Source organism: Dromiciops gliroides, chromosome 4, assembly GCF_019393635.1.
Source record: "Dromiciops gliroides isolate mDroGli1 chromosome 4, mDroGli1.pri, whole genome shotgun sequence".
In the NCBI taxonomy this organism is placed as follows: Eukaryota; Metazoa; Chordata; class Mammalia; order Microbiotheria; family Microbiotheriidae; genus Dromiciops; species Dromiciops gliroides.
The window spans coordinates 177,015,258-177,032,668 of NC_057864.1; the positions used below are offsets into that span (position 1 = coordinate 177,015,258).

The 17,411-nt window shown below is 38.8% G+C and overlaps 1 protein-coding gene across 2 annotated transcripts in view; it reads left to right on the top strand.

Moving 5' to 3' along the window:
* CA10 (carbonic anhydrase 10) overlaps positions 1-17,411 on the top strand; it is a 715,328-nt gene that overhangs the window by 545,563 nt on the left and 152,354 nt on the right. For both annotated transcript variants that reach the window (XM_043963595.1, XM_043963596.1), the window contains exon 4: positions 4,413-4,598. In XM_043963595.1, coding sequence (XP_043819530.1) covers positions 4,413-4,598 — 186 coding nt within the window. The remainder of the gene's footprint in view (positions 1-4,412; positions 4,599-17,411) is intronic.

Here is a 17,411-nt window from a genome sequence, read left to right on the forward strand (position 1 = left end):
TAGGGTTAGGGAACAAGCAATTGGATAGAGCAGAGGTCAGCAAACTATAGCCCAGGAGCCAAATCCAGTAGGCAGTGGGCCGGATTTAATCCTTGGAATGTAGTTTGCCTACCACTGAGATAAACCCCAAACATATCAATTCACCATATGCTGCACTTCAATGGACTACATCTAACATGGGCAGATTTGGGAGGGGAGGGTGACATGTGGAAACATTTGGGACACAAAGACACAGCTTTTCTAAAGGGGTCTTCTTTGCTGGGCCCTGTACCATGCATAAAAAACTCAAGTTCTTGAATTTCAGAGACCGGCTTTCACACACCCAAACCCAGTTCTTTAGCTAGCCTCTCTAGGCTGATTCAAAGAGGTTTCTTGGTTTTGTTGTGTTTTTTTTTTTACTCTCGGCTGCTTCTAGATTGTCTGTGTGTCAATGTATGCAAATGTATTTGATCATTCACCACAAGCCATAAAAACTCAATTGAGTGCCAGAAACAGAAGGCTTTGAAGAAACTAAGGTTATAAATCTTCTCCCTTATGACAGTGCTAACATGGAGCATATTAAAGAAGAGAAAGTCAGTTTCTCCAGGCTTCTTCCAGCTCTAAAAGTTGATGATTCTCAGATTCCTTAGGGCTTATTCAACCATTCGGCAATTCTATACTCTGCCTCCCATTCCCCCCAATTATGGTTAATTTCTTGAAGATTTTGCTTTAGACTCTAATGCTCCTTGGGACATTATAACAGAAAATCTCAAGTCACCCATGTGGGGAGACACTGGGGGACCTGGCTTCTAGGAAATGACATTCGGGAGGGGTTGTTTTTGGTTTGTTTCTTTTGTTTTGTTTTTGGTTTTGGGTTGGTTTTGGTTTTTTGGCAAGGCAATGGGGATTAAGTGACTTGCCCAGGGTCACACAGCTAGTAAGTGTCAAGTGTCTGAGGCCAGATTTGAACTCAGGTCCTCCTGAATCCAAGGCCAGTGCTTTATCCACTGTGCCACCTAGCTGCCCCAGAGATGACATTCTGAATAGATGCCTCCATCTTATATGATCTAGGCAGGCATCAAAGCCCCTTTTCACTTCTAAAATGGAGACATCCATTTAGGAGATGGCAGAAACCTGCTTCCAGAAGTAGTCATTGTATATTTCCCCAGCATGTAGGTACCTACATTTTAAATGATCTTTGTATGCATCAAATCCCTGTTATACAAGGACTACATCTTCTGCTTCCTTTTATCCCACATAGCACATAGAAGAAGATCAATAGCTATCCATTCCTTAACTGATCTTCTGAATCTTATTGTGGGAGTGGGCATGTGGAAATAGGAGGAGAAGGAAGGAGACAGCTGAGGGGCAGCAATGTTAGATCATAGGGCATCTATTATCACACTCAGAAATCACCTGGGATTGTAAGCTTATCATATGTCTCCTTCCATGTTATTCACCAGATAAAGGGAACAAGCATTTATTAAGTATTTACTATGTTCCAGGCACTGTGCTAAGTGATGGAGATACATGTACAGGAAAAACAAAAGACAAAAGGCATGAAGGATGGGGAAAGGAAGAGAGAAGGTATCTATTTAGCAGCATGGTGTTGAAGTCTAGAAAGACAGGAGCACAGGAGAGAAAGGAATACAGGTTGGCCAGTTCCAAATAGAGGAACTTGCTAGTGGAAAAGTGGAGCTGCTATAATGGAATGGGCATCTGGGTGGAGCAATGGATAGAGTGTCTGGTCTGAACTCAGGAAAATTCAGCTTTGTAATTTCAAACCTGGCTTCAGACACAGCAGTGTGACCCTAGGCAAGTCACTTAACCCTGTTTGCCTCAGTTTCCTCATCTGTAAAATGAAATAGAAAGGAAAGTGGCAAACTATTCTAGTATCTCTTCCAAAAAAAAAACAAATGGGGTCACAAAGAGTCAGACATGACTGAAATGACTGAACTACATAGTGGAGGGATATTGTGAGATAAGAAAGACATAGAGACTGTTGGATGTTCCAAGGTGAGTTGGCCCCAGGTATGGAGGGAAGTTTCAGAGTGAGGCTACAGCAGAGGCATTTTGTGGAAATCCAGAAAGCCAAAATGGGAGTGAACTTAGAAAGAAAAGGAGGAAGAGAAGTACTAAGTTTTGATAAGATGAAACACACCAAATTATTAATACTAAAGTTGAAAGGTGCCTTCACTTTCTGTTCTGTAATTCTATGTTGGCCTTCTTCAGACCTCGTAGAAAGTGTGTTTTATAATTCATATAAATGTATCTTCTCTTGACATTATCTCCTAGTCTGTATTTTACCCCGGTCCTGAATAATGATAAAGCTCTTCTCCTTGACAAAGACTAGCCTCTTAATATCCACTTGATCCTATAACCTCGTGCCTTCTCCAGTAAATTTCATCCTCTCTCTCTCCAATCTTCAGCCACTCTCTTTTTGGGTAAAAAAGATAATGGTTTCCACTTTGGATATAATGAGTTTGAGATGTTTCTTGGATATCCAGTTTAAATTTATCAATAAGCAATGAGTGCCACAGTACTGAAGCTTAGGAAAGATCTTAGGAATGGATATATAGATCTTTGAGTTCTCTACTGTAGAGAGATGATAATTCAACCTATAGACATCGATTGGATTCCTGAGGAAGAATATAGAGGAAAGAGAAAAAAACCTAGGATAGAACCTTGGGGAAAATCCATAGCATTAAAGGAATGAGGTAGACTATGAACCAGCAAAGGAGATTGAGAAGAAGCAGTCCTGGAGTTAGGAGGACTAGGAAAGAGTAAAATCACAAAAATTCAGGGAAGAGTGTCCTAGAGGAGAAAATGATTATCAGTGACAAATGCAGAAGATAGGTCAAAAAGATGAGAAGGTTTGGAATAGTTTCTGTGGGCAGTTAGATAGGGAACTAACAATGGGGAAATAAAAAGACTGCCTTTCTTTAGTGAGTGCCCAGGTGGATAACAGGAATCCATAATAACCCCAATTAGCACAATGCCATGACTTTCTCCCACTCCATTAAACAACCTATAGGTAGGGACAGAAGAAGCAGATGGTACAAGTAAACCAACAGCATAGTTCAAAACTTATCCATGATATCCAGTTTAACTCTTGATTTTGTCCTTCTGAAAGTCTGACCCACAAAGTGGGTCCACCTAATGTGCAGAAGGCCTTCTTTGTTTTTTCTTAACATCACAAATGTACCCCTGGGGGGCGGCTAGGTGGCGCAGTGGATAAAAGCACTGGCCCTGGATTCAGGACTACCTGAGTTCAAATCCAGATTCAGACACTTGACACTTACTAGCTGTGTGACCCTGGGCAAGTCACTTAACCCCCATTGCCCTGCAAAAAAAACCAAACAAACAAACAAACAAACAAAAAAACCAAATGTACCACTGGAGCATTCTGTGTGGTACTCATTTTCAATACTTTGGAGGCAGTGGTATCCCATAACTTTCTTGCATAGAAAAGTACTTGCAAAATACTCCTATCTCTTTCTGCTAAAAATCCCCATTTTCTTTAATCCCAAATTATGTACCACTATGAATATGAAACCTTTCTGTCTCTGCCTGTTGAAATTCTTTCCAAACAACAAGGACAAATGGAAGTGAATTCTCTGTAATTACAAATTATCAGACTTGGCCCCAGATAAGAATTGACAAAATGCACCTCTTTCCCTCCTTTATTAGAAATGGGAATTATGTGCCTGAAATATTACCTATACTATTCAGGATTGCTCAGTGTCTTGGTTAGTTTTACAAAACTGCTTTTTTTCCCTCTTTTTTTTTTAGTCTTTATTAAGAGGAATTGTTTGTGTTGGAGAGGGGAAGGGATATATTTGGAGTAGAAGATTATGTTATAAAAAAGATACCAATGATATTTTTAAATCCTTCCTTTCCTTCAAAATCCAATTCAAATCCTATTTCTCTCATGAATATTATCTTCTCCCTCTTCCTGCCCCATATAGAAGTGATCTCTTCCTCCTAAAATTTCTCACAGTGCTTTCTTTGGACCTTTCTTTTGCATTTAGGTATTTTAGGCATTTGGGGTTTTTTTCCTCCTCTCTATCACTGAATTGCAAACACCCTGAAGGCAAGGTCTGTGTTGAGCACTGTATTCCTAGTGCCCAGCAATGTGCCTTGTACATATAGGTGCTTGATGAATTAAATATTCATTAAATCTTGTTTAGGAGCTAAAGCATCAAATTCATTGGAGAAAGTAGCTCCCTGAAAACAAGTATGGAATTCATATTCAATAGATAAGGAAGGAATTATTCAAAATTCAGCCCCCGGGATCATGTGTAAATTATTTCGCACCTTTTTTCAGATGTATTGCTCCAAATCGGTTAATAAGTTTTATGATTATTTTATGAAAAGAGGAATAGGAAGGAAAAGGCCTTTACCTTTATTTTTTTGTGTGAATTCTCTTTCAGGTCAGTGGGACCATGTACAACACAGGGAGGCATGTGTCCCTCCGACTTGACAAGGAACATTTGGTCAACATATCTGGAGGACCCATGACATACAGTCATCGCCTAGAAGAGATCCGGTTACACTTTGGAAGTGAGGATAGCCAGGGGTCAGAGCATCTACTCAATGGACAGGCTTTCTCTGGGGAGGTATGTGAACTAACTGGAATTAATGATGTAAGCTGTTTCCCTTTCCAAAGAGAGAGGGAATTTCATCTAATTGTCACTCATGAGAATTGGTACCTACCATATCCAGGGAGCATCTCGTGATGCCAAGTGGTGAAGATAGCAAGTAGATGCAAGGGAAAAGTCTGTGAAGTGCTTCTAATGGGTTCTAGTGGCTCTAGTTCTTCCCTTAGAATTTAATATGGCTGAGGATACTCCATATATTGAGGAAGGATTTTTAACTAGATTTTTTTCTGACTAGAAGTTGATGATTCTCATCCTCAAAGAGTTTCTTAGGGAATTGTATTTGAACCATAATTCCTCAACTCTTTATAACACCTTCCTCTACAACCAGCAAATAACACATCATATATCATTGTCTACATTCAAAAAATACCCCTTCCTATCATATATATGTTATGGAATCCAATTTTGATGCATGTCAAACAACTGTCCAATGGAAAAATTGTACAATTGATCTCCTATAAAACAGCCATGTTGTAATGTAGTCCTGTAAATGACGAGTGACCTTGTGTGACCCCAGGGAGAGGTTTGTTTAACTTGTTGAGTTATGGTCATTTGTGGGATGATCTTTGCTAAGCAGGTTACCAATTAAACCCATTTTCTTTCCATTAAACTCAAAGGTGATCATGAAGTCAAAGGTCTTTTATAAATAGTACAGCTACTAGTTTCTATTTTCGAGATTTTAACAAATAGTTTAACAAATTGGTGCTCCTGAGATAACATTTGTGAGACTGCTTTGTAGTGGTAAAGCACTACACCATGCACTCTCTCTTGTCCCTTTCTCTTTAGGTCAACATTGTTCAGGTATTTCTCCTTTCCTCAAACCTCTGACAATAAAGTGGCCCATCTTCCCAAACCCAATCCCTCTACATGTGCCCTTGATCCCATTCCTATTCATCTTCTCCGATAGGGTATTGCCTCAATTGTCTTCCCTTTCTGTCCCCAATCTCTCCAAACCTATTAGCTTCCTTCTTGCTGTTGTTTGTCCTTTGCTCCCAAAGAGATCAATGACATTGTCATTGTCATGTGATTTATACTGAATTGGATTTAAGTGAAGGAGGGCTGTGGAAAGTTACCAACCTTACCCTCTCCTCCAGAGCTTTCTGGGTCCAATGGCAAGATATACATCAATATGACTGGAGATGGCCCTGGAGCTTTAAGGCAATTGGGGTTAAGGGACTTACCCAGAGTCACACAGCTAGTAAGTGTCTAAGGTGAGATTTTAACTCAGGTCCTCCTGACTCCACTGTGCCACCTAGCTGCCCCAATTTCTTTCTTACAGCCATCAAATATTCCTGTCCCTCCTCTCCTTAAAAAACCTTCACTAGAACCTCTCTCTCTCTCTCTCTCTCTCTCTCTCTCTCTCTCTCTCTCTCTCTCTCTCTCACACACACACACACACACACACACACACACACATCTTACTCTCTTCTGCCTTTTGCCCTGTAGATCATCCTCTCCTCTTGAATAATCTCTCATCTCTGTGACATTATCCTCTTCCAGTACTTTTCCTCCTTGGTGTACCATTCTTACCTACACTCCTTGGTCAGCTTACCATGCATATCATACTTCTTAACTGTGGATGTAGCCCAAGACTCTGCCCTGGGTTCTCTCCAGTCTCTACATTTCTCTCTCTAAACCATTTAAATGAATGTGTCTCAATTTCATTGCCCATTTGGCCCTCCCCCTGTCCTAGTCACACACATGGCCTTGATAATTTTTTTTTTCGAATAAAAATATTTTATTATTTTCTAGTTACATGTAGAGGTAGTTTTCAATATTTGTTTTTATAAGATTTCCAATTTCAAATTTTTCTCCCTCCCTCCCCTCTCTCCCCCCTCCCCTAGACAGCAGGTAATCAGATATAGGTTTTATATATATATATATATATATATATATATATATATATATATATATATATATGTGTGTGTGTGTGTGTGTGTGTGTGTGTGTGTGTGTGTGTGTGTGTGTGTATATGTATATGTATATATATGTGTATATATATGTGTGTATGTATGTATGTATATGTGTGTGTATATATACACACACATATATATACATACATATATACACATATATATACATATAATATTATATATATAATAACATTAAACATATTTCTGCATTAGTCATGAGAAGAATCAGAGCAAAAAGGAAAAACCTCAAAAAAGAAAAACAACAGCACCAAAAACAAAAGAAATAGTATGGTTCAATCAGCATCCATATTCCACAGTTCTTTTTTTTCCTGGATTTGGAGAGCCTTTTCCATCATGAGTCGTTTGGAACTTTCTTGTACCATTGTATTGCTGAGAAGAATCTAGTCTATCACAGTTGATCAACACATAATGTTGATGGTACTGTGTACAATGTTCTGGTTCTGCTCATCTCACTCATCATCGCTTCACACAAGTCCTTCCAGGTTTCTCTGAACTCCTGCTCATTGTTTCTTACAGCACAATAGAAGTCCATTACATTCATATACCACAACTTGTTCAGCCATCCCCCAGTTAAAGGGCATCCCCTCAATTTCCAATTCCTTGCCACCACAAAAAGAGCAGCTATAAGTATTTTTGTACGTATGGGTCCTTTTCCCTTTGTTATGATCTCTTTGGGGAAAAGACCCAAAAGTGGTATTGCTGGGTCAAAGGGTATGCACAGCTTTATAGCCCTTTGGGCATAATTCCAAATTGCTCTCCAGAATGGTTGGATCAATTCATAGCTCCACCAACAATGCATTAGTGTTCCAATTTTTCCATAGCTGCTCCAACATTTATTGGTTTTTTTTGTCATATTAGCCAATCTGATAGGTGTCAGGTGGTACCTCAGGGTTGTTTTAATTTGCATCTCTCTAATCACTAGTGATTTAGAGCATTTTTTCATATGGCAATAGATAGCTTTGATTTCTTCATCAGAAAACTGTCTGTTCTTATCCTTTGACCATTTCCCAATTGGGGAATGACTTGGATTCTTATAAATTTGATTTAGTTCCTGATATATTTTAGAAATGAGGACTTTCTCAGAAGTACTGGCCATAAAAATTGTTTCCCAGCTTTCTGCTTCCCTTCTAATTTTGGATGCATTACTTCTGTTTGTACAACAACTTTTTAATTTAATGTAATCAAAATCATCCATTTTGCATTTCATAATATTTTCTATCTCTTCTTTGGTTTTAAACTGCTCTCCTTTCCAAAGATCTGAAAGGTAGACTATTCCTTCCTCTCCTAATTTACCTTTGGTATCACCTTTTGTGTCTAAATCATGTACCCATTTTGACCTTATTTTAGTATAAGGTGTAAGATGTTAGTTTATGGCTAATTTCTGCCATACTATCTTCCAGTTTTCTGAGCAGTTTTTGTCAAATACTGAGTTCCTATCCCAGAAGCTGGAGTCTTTGGGTTGACCTTGATCACCTTTTATGCTGCTTCTTTTTGTAATAGTTATTCTGGGCAATGTGTTATAACCACCTTAGCCCCACCATAAGTTTCTCCCTTGCCCTTTGGGTCATCTACAGTTTTGGTTCTTCTGAAATCATGCTGTTCCATGATCTATAGCACAAAGCATAACAAGGACAAATCTGGTATTGAAAACGGAACTTTGGCAGCAGGGAATAGCTTGAGACCATCACAGCTTCTGTGTAATTGCTCAAGTGTGGTCCAATCTGATCTCTTGAGACATCTACAATGCCTGTCCAAGATATGGATGCTGATGAAACTAACTCAATGGGCTGCCCATGCATATGGGCACAATATGGGAATATTCATTCTTCATCTACTTTGTTTGGGTTTTGTACTTGGTTTCTTTGGTGGGGATGTTGTTTGTTTGTTTTGCTTTGTGAATGGCTGTGGCTTTTATTGATATGATGCTCTAATGTTTCAAGATTCAGTGAAAGCGGTGGGCATTGAGAAATGAACATGCTACCTCACATTGTCTATAATCCAATCATACCTCTTAGTTCATTGGAAGCTATCAAAGTTTTCATAGCTTCAAATGCACTAAGACTTTTGAGATACCTTATGTTTTGGGTACTTGGAAAATAGCAAAATCTCAAATTAATTGTGAAAATGTAAAATTGAATATGGTTTGCTGGGAATCCTGCCTAATAGAGTGAAATTTTCAACCAATCTACCAACTTTTCTATCTGTCTCTCTGTCTAGCTATATACAGTGTCCCAACAAATCTTAAAAAAGGTTTTAAGCTATTAAAGTTTAGGAAGTGTACTAAAGCTTTTGGGATTTCCTCCATGTATGTGTGTGTATTAAGAAACATAGTCTTATTACTTTCAAGTACATATTGCTTTCAAGAAGGCTAGAATATAGCCTCGAAGTCCTTATAGATTGCTAGCTTTTTAATGAATAAATAAACATGATTTATAACTAGCTTGCCAGGAGTATGCAAATAGTTACTTCTAACATACTGGAGGGTAACTGAAAACAAGCTCTTCTACTGAGAATTTAAATTCTGGCATATTGAGTAGTCTGGTTTATATGATTAACTTACACTCCCAAATGGAGAATGGAATTATTAAAGCAAATAAGTCCAGTCACTGTCTAAATTGTCTTAAAATTCAAATGAGTAAAGTATGAATTAATAACGCTTTACTGGACTAAAGAAGGGCACCTTAGTGGCCTGGAAAAGAAACTAAATTATGGGAATGTCTTAATCAAGGAGAAGTCTTGTCTGATTATCATACAGAACACCATGCAAGACTCTTAGAGAACAGTCTAATACAGTGGGAAAAGTGGGGGAATTCAAATCGGGAGGAATGGCATCTAATTCTAGTTCTGTCATTAACTTGCTACGTGACCTTGATTACATCACTTTAATATCTCTGGGCCCTACTTTTCCTCTATGCAAAAGGAAAGCTCATGAGGCTTATTAATTTGGAGTTAGAGGGGACTTTTGAGGGAGTCTTTTGTTTGTACAGATAAAGAAACTGAGACCCAGCGAGGACAAGTGATGGTTCCAAGGCCACATAGGTAGTAAGTAGCAGAGTCAAGACTGAAACCCAGGCTCATTGACTCAAAACTCAGCAATCATTTTGCCTCATCATGCTGACTGAGTAAGATTCAGTGATCTACAAGATACTTTACATTTTAAAGATATTTTCCAGGGGTCTTTCTTAACCTTTTTGGTGACATAGACCCTGTTTTGGCAAGCTGGTGAAACCTATGACCCACCCTGCTCAAAATAATGTTTGTGAATACGTAAAACAAAATATATGGGATTGCAAAGGAAATTAATTATGTTGAAATAAAGATGTAACTTATTTCCCATTCAAGTTCATGGTCCATCTGAAGGCACAGGGTCCATGTTAAGAACTTGTATTCCTTACATTTTGTGCATAGAATTTGATGTATTTCTGGAATCCCCTGGGCAGATCCATACCTTTACATCAACTAAAACCCTATTATTTCTCATGTTTGAACATATTCATATTTTGTTGGTGGGTACTGGAGGATCCTTTGAGGGGAACCTAAAGGATGATTCCCAGCAAGTTTATTTACATTGTTGAAGATGAATAATCGAATTACCATCTGTACCATCTATCACTGCCGATAGTGATGAGTCAATTAATGCCTGGCATTTTCACTGGCAACGTGCAACAACAGTTATCCGAAGAGCAGCAGATTAATTGCAGGCTTGTCAAATGATGTTATTGTAATTGATGGTAATCATTTACTTTGTTTTATAAAACTGAGTGGATGTATCACACAGTCGGCACCCACGTTTTCACAAAATTATTCATGTCCCACACACAGAACTCCTGGACACCTCCTTGGAGCTCTGATAAATGAACATATGTATGTATTCAAATGTCTATTCTTTTAAGAAAGGAAAATTAATAGTCATTAGTAAAGAAGGCTTTCGATCTGCTAATCAAGTCTGAGAGCCTAGGTGGCTGGTTGGCATAAGGTAAAGAAAGTGGCACAAGGAAAGGAGGGGAGCATATTTGAAAAGAACTTCTATTATTAGTGAATTTCGGTAGAAATTGTAGCATTAAGAAGGGGCAGCTAGGTGGTGCAGTGGATAGAGCACCGGCCCTAGAGTCAGGAGTACCTGAGTTCAAATCCGGCCTCAGACACTTAACACTTACTAGCTGTGTGACCCTGGGCAAGTCACTTAACCCCAATTGCCTCACTGAAAAAAAAAAAAAAAAGAACTGAGTCTAAACAAAAATAAACTATCTTGACCACAGAGACAAGATGACTGTTAGAGGTAGCTAGGTGGTGCAGTGGATGAAGCACCAGCCCTGTATTCAGGAGAACCTGTTATATATACCTCACAGAGTTTTTGTGTGATTCAAGTGAGATGGAGAATGGAGAAAGATGGGGTAGGCCCAAGACTGTGTAAACTTTATATAGCTATGTTGTCATTCCCGCCTCCACTAAGCTGCCAAAATGATCTTCCTAAAGTCTAATCTGGATCACTTCACACCCTGCCCTCCCCACCCTCTAGACAATAAATTCTAATGCCTCCCTATCACCTCCAGGATCAAATGAAAACCTCTGTTTGGCATTTCAAGTCCTTTATAACATAGCCCCTTTTTAACTTTTCAATATTCTTATGCTTTACTCCTTTCCATGTACTCTATGATTCAGCAACACTGACATTCCTGCTGTCTCTAATTCCTGAAATATTCTCACCTCTACCCCTGTTTTCCTTGGTTTCCATACTACTATTATTGCCGCCACCACCACCACCACCACCACCACCACTACTACTACTACTACTACTACTACTACTAATAATAATAATAATAATAATAATAATAATTACTTATTTAGATGGCGATTTAAATTTTGTAATATACTTTACAAATATGATCTCATTTTATCCTCATAATAACTCTGGGAAGTAGGTGGTATTATTATCCCCATTTTATGGCTTGAAGGAGGTCAAGTCTAAAGAGGTTAAGTGATTTGCCCAAGGTCACAGAGTTAGTGTCTGAGGATTTGAACTCAAATATTCCTAACTTCAGGAATTCTTAAATATTATGTCAACTAGGTTTCTCTAGCTTCCTTAAAGTGTCCACTTTATAAAGTTCCCTCTCCATCACTCCCCAGTGCCTTTCCTCTGAGATTAGCTCCCATTGAGATTCTCTATGCATGGTGTCCAAAAAGTATTCTTGCAGTTTTAAGGTATCAAAACTTAAAACTCCACCAAGACTTTTTTTGGGGGGAGCAGGGCAATGAGGGTTAAGTGACTTCCTGAGGGTCACACAGCTAGTAAGTGTCAAGTGTCTGAGGCTGGCTTTGAACTCAGGTCCTCCTGAATCCAGGGCCAGTGCTTTATCCACTGCACCACCTAGCTGCCCCTTTCCATCAAGACTTTAAAGACATTACATATGTCCTGTCCACAGAAACTTGTTTGTGTGTTATCTTCTCTATTAGAATATGAGATCCTTGAGAATGGATAACATATTTTTTTCTTCTCATTGCGTTCCCAACTATCAGAACTGCTCCTGGCACATAATAAATATTTCTTGTTTGATGACAGGCCCACTCAAAGAGCCAAAGAGATCAAACCACTGGGTAAAAGGCAGGATAGAAGCCAGAGTATAGAGAGTCAAAGTACATCAGTCTAGTGCAGAGCAGGCTTAGGATACATCTTAGAATAATTGTTTGTTCGACTCCAATGATCACCTTTGACTTCTGCATTTGTGGATCAACAGATGTTATAACCTTTTGTCCGGGTGTAAGTGCACAGCTGTGTGCATGGTTATAGAGTCTTTCTGATTAAAAAATATGAGAAGAAGAGAAATGAAGAGCAATCATGGCTTCATTGACAAACCAATGGGATGCAAATCCCACAACTAGCCACAACCCTGTGACTAATTAGATATATGACCTTGGACACATCATTCCTTCTGTTTCATCATATCATTTGTCCCTAGGATATATGTATGGACCTGAAAGGGACTATAAAGGCCATCCAAATCACTTCTCCTTCCTGTTGTTTTACATATGGGGAAACTAAGACCCAGATGGGTGCAGTGATTTGCCCAAGGTTGCATATCCAGTTAATAACAGAGTCAAAATTCAAACCCAGGTCTTCTGACTCCAAATCCAACACAGTCTATTGTATCATGCTGTCTGTTATGTATTGACTCCAGACTGTTGTACCAGATGTTTCCTTCTAACTCTGGCATTTTATGAGTTTGTGAGTTAATGGAGTACATTATCTAGATTCTTGGAAACTTTCTTAGTAAGTAACTCTCTTAGTAAGAAGAAAGATTATATTTCAATGGTAGTGATAAAGCTACACTTCAGCCTAAAGACAGAGAGATGAGCTGGCTGACATCTGAGGGCTTTGGCTCTAGGATTCTCTGATTGTACTCAAAATATATTTTAAGAAGAAAGGAATAAAACCATGAACTGATCCAACCGTTTTGAAGAGCAATCTGGAATTATGCCCAAAGAGTTATTAAACTACTTATACCCTTTGACCCAGAAATACCACTACTAGGTCTGTTTCCCAAGATGATTAGGGGGAAAGGAAAAGAACTTATATGTTCTAAAATATCTATATAATCTCTTTGTGATGGCAAAGAATCAGAGATTGTAGAGATGTCCATGAATTGAGAAATGACTAAACAAGTCATGGTATATGATTGTGATGGAATACTACTGTGCTATAAGAAATGATAAGTTCAATGATCTTAGAAAAACATGGATAGACTTACACAAAATAATGAAGAAAGAAATGTGCAGAACCAAGAGAACTTTGTATACAGTAACAGTATTGTTTTAAGAACAACTTTGAGTAACTAAGTCATTTTGACTATTATAAAAAACCAAATTAACTACAAAAGACATATGAAGGAAGATGCTATCTGCATCTAGAGAAAGAAGTGATAAATAGATGTATTGAATGGTTTTATACACACACACACACATTTGTAGCCATCTCTAGGGTAGGGTAGGGGGAAGAAAAGGAAAAAAAGAGAAAAAAGAAAGTTACAAACAATCTTATTATAGATTTTAAAAGAATAGGTCAGAACTTCCAGAGGTAGAGCCAAGATGGTTGAGTAGAGGAAGCAGCCAAGTTCATATAATGTTCTCCTCCAAGCAACTTTAAGATAACACTTCAAATAAAATTCTGGAACCAGCAGAGCCAACAAAATGCCCAGCTCAAAACAACTTAGGAGGTTGGAAAGATAGATCTATGACACCAGGGTGAGGACTGGCCTGGAGTCCATGGGGTGGCAACACTAACTGTCAGCCTTGGGGACTGGGACAGCAACAGCAGCAGCTTCAGAAATTCTCAAGTCTGAGACAATAAGGAGATTAGGCAACGAGTCAGAAAGAGATTACAGGAGGCCCCTGTGCTACCACTTGGCACAAGACAGGGCACTGCTTGGCAACTTCATTGACTATACCCACTTCTGGGTCACAGTTCCAGGTCAGAAAAAGTGCTTACAGTCCCAAGGGGACAAGGCCCCCAAGGAGCAGGATCACTTCCTGGGTAAGGGGCAAAGCATATACCAGGAGAATAGTGACCACTTCCCAGATGATACGACTTTGGAAGCATTGAAACCTTCCAAATCCTCAAAACTAGCTTTGAAAATAGTGGGGGGGAAAGCCTGAAGCTTTGTACAGTGTCCTTCAGCCCCACCCTGGGACAGAGTCCAACTTTAACATGAAGTTCAAAGCCAAGAAATATGTTGGAAAAATAAGTGAACAACAAAAATGAATTTGACCACAAAAAATAACTATAGTGACAGGGAAGATCAAGACCCAAACTCAGAAGAAGATAATATGGCAAAAGAGTTACAATCAAAGTCTCAAAGGGAGGGGAAATGTGATTTGGACACAAGCCCAACAAAAATTCCTGGAAGATCTAAAAAAAGTTTTGTTTTGTTTTAAGTGGTAGATGGAAATTGGGGGGGGAAATGAGGACAATGCAAGAAAATTATGGAAAGATGACAAAATGTAAGCTCCTTGAGGGCAAGGATTTTTCTTCTGTTGCTTTCTCTTACATCTCCTTCTCTCTCTTTTCTCCATTTCTTTCCTTTCTTTTCTCTTCCCTTCCTTTCCCTCTCCTCTTCCCTCTTCTGACCCCTTTCTTCCTTTGCTCTTTTTGTACATATATAATCAACACTTAGCACAATACTCAGAACATAGTAGTTGCTTAATAAATGCGGATTTTAAAAATTTTAATGGAAGCTGATGCTTTTAAGTTGATACAGATAGGACAGGTCCAAAGCTAGAAAAGAAAACAGGTTAGAAAAGGCATATGGGAAACACATTGTTTTTAAGGACTAGAAATCAGAGAAGAGAAAACAATTATCTCAAACTGGTCATAAAGTTTATTGAAGCTACAACTTGGGCCGAAAAAAATAAAGTATGAGCTTAGGCCTCTTAAAAGAATCAATTATTTGCCTCCTTGAGAGACTGATTCCACTGATTTCAGCTAAAGCAACACAAATTTGTAGGAATAAACAACTAATAGCAAATTGTTTTAAAGTGTGTTAGGGTATGAAAATTGCTGAAGGACATATAATTTATAGCGATGGCTCCATTAGGTGTTAAATGGCTGTGGGGAAAAACTCTACAGTAATCCAATTATCACTTTGCAGTGGGACTGGAGCTAGATAATTGAATGCAGCTCAGTACACAGGATTAGGGATCTGGGAGTCAGGAGAATCAAAATGCCCTTCTACCCAAAAGGTATTTGATGGGCTCAAGAAGTAGAGGTATGCATGGGAGAGCCTGAAGAGTTTTCCAAAATGGATCAACCACCATATCAGCTATACCAGCAAGCAACCCCTACAAGGACTTCCTGGTGCTCAAGGACTTTGGGTTCATTGATCTTTAAGAAAATGGGCAGCTTTCTTTCTGCTGGTGTGGGGTCTTCATGAAAGTTCCAAATAGTCAAGAACACTAGGTTCCTTTAGGAAGCCTAAAAAATAAAGATCATTTAGGATCCATGAACAGCTAAGAAGTCCTTTAGAAAAAGTAAAGTCCTTTCTTTGAACAAAGTCAATTCATCAGGTATTGATCAAATGTCAGCTAACTCTGAGCACATTACCATGGTTACTAAACTACATGGTATAAGGAAGCCTTACAAGTATGCAAGGAAAGTACAATTATCTCCAGTTTGGGGATGAGGAAAGTGGGGCCCAGAGGAGTTCATTGTTTGCCTAACATCACACAGCTGGGAGGTGACAGAACCAGGATGATAATCTTTGTCTTTGATTCTAAGGCTTTTTAAGAGTTCACTCCCTCAAAAAAAGGGACAGAATCCAACATAGGTAAAATATTCAGAGGGTGGAAATATATGTCCAAATATCTGGTGCTTTGTATAATAAGATGCATGGAGAAAACAATGTAAGTTTGCATAAATTGATAAGAAAACAAATACCAGCAATTATACTGATGAGGCAGCTAGGTGGCACAGTGGATAGAATGTCAAGGCCTGGAGTCAAGAAAACTCATCTGCCTGAGTTTAAATCTGGCCACAGACACTTCCTAGCTGTGTGAGCCTATGTAGTCACTTAACCTTGTTTGCCTCAGTTCCTCATTTGTAAAATGGGCTGGATAAGGAAATGGCAAACCACTCCAGTATCTTTGCCAAGAAAACTCTAATTAGAATCACAGAGAGTTGAACACAACTGAAAAAAATGGACAACATTTTTACCTATACAAGTATCCTTTCAAGGTAAAGGGGAATTAGAGACAATAATTATGAATATGCGTGCATACAAACCCCAAAATTAATGTCCACTTAGATTCCACTCAAAAAATGTTTATTAAGCACCTAGTATGTGTTAGGCACTGATCATATAAAAACAAAAACAAAAACCCTAATCTTTTACCCCAAAGTGATTATATTAAATTAGCATAATATTATTTCAACCACTGGAAACTCATGCAAAGAGCACTTTTTAGGGCCTAGAGATGAAATAGCAATACCTGGGTGATATGGTCTGATTTGAGAGACTGAAGGAAAATCCACAGGGAGGAAGGAAGTGGAAAGAAAGGAAAAAATGCCTGTCGATTACCTCTAACTTGGTTTTAGCCTGTTTGCCAAGACAGTTTTACCAGGATGTGGTCACTGTGCGTGCTATAACTTATTGGAGCTACAGGTGAGAGTTGGGTGAAAGGTGGGCACCAAAAGTAGATAAGCTGTCCTGGAAAGGGCTCAGCAGCCCTCACTCCAGAGGTGCTAGTCTTCCTGAATCCCTATACATCAAAAGAACCAACAAGATGATCTACTCTATACCTACAATGGGTGAGGACTTCTAAGGAATGAAGCAATCAAAAAGGCATTAAACTACCTGTGAAAAAGATACCTAATTTATTTGGAAGAGATAAAATCCATTGGATTGAAATAGCATAATGCTACACAGAAAAAAACATTAGGATTAAAAAGGGCAGCTAGGTGGCACAGTGGATAAAGCACTGGCCCTGGATTGAGGAGGACCAGAGTTCAAATCCAGCTTCAGACACTTGACACTTACTAGCTGTGTGGACCCTGGGGCAAGTCAAAAAAACAAAACATGCAAAGTATTTTCCTTTTAAAACCTCCCAGAGAGATAAATTGGGGATTATTATCCAATTTTATGGGCATTCTGAGCGAGTATTATCCCCTTTTTACAGATGTTCTAAGCAGAGACCCTTTATGGTCCCCAACTCAGAGAGAACTCCAGGAAGAAGGGAAGCTTACCCTCTTTCCTACCTCCCCCTCTTCAACAACTGGATGGGCAAAGTCAAGATCCAGAGCTTATGAATCAGGAGAATGTGTACAAATAGCACAGCAGCAGAAGGAGAT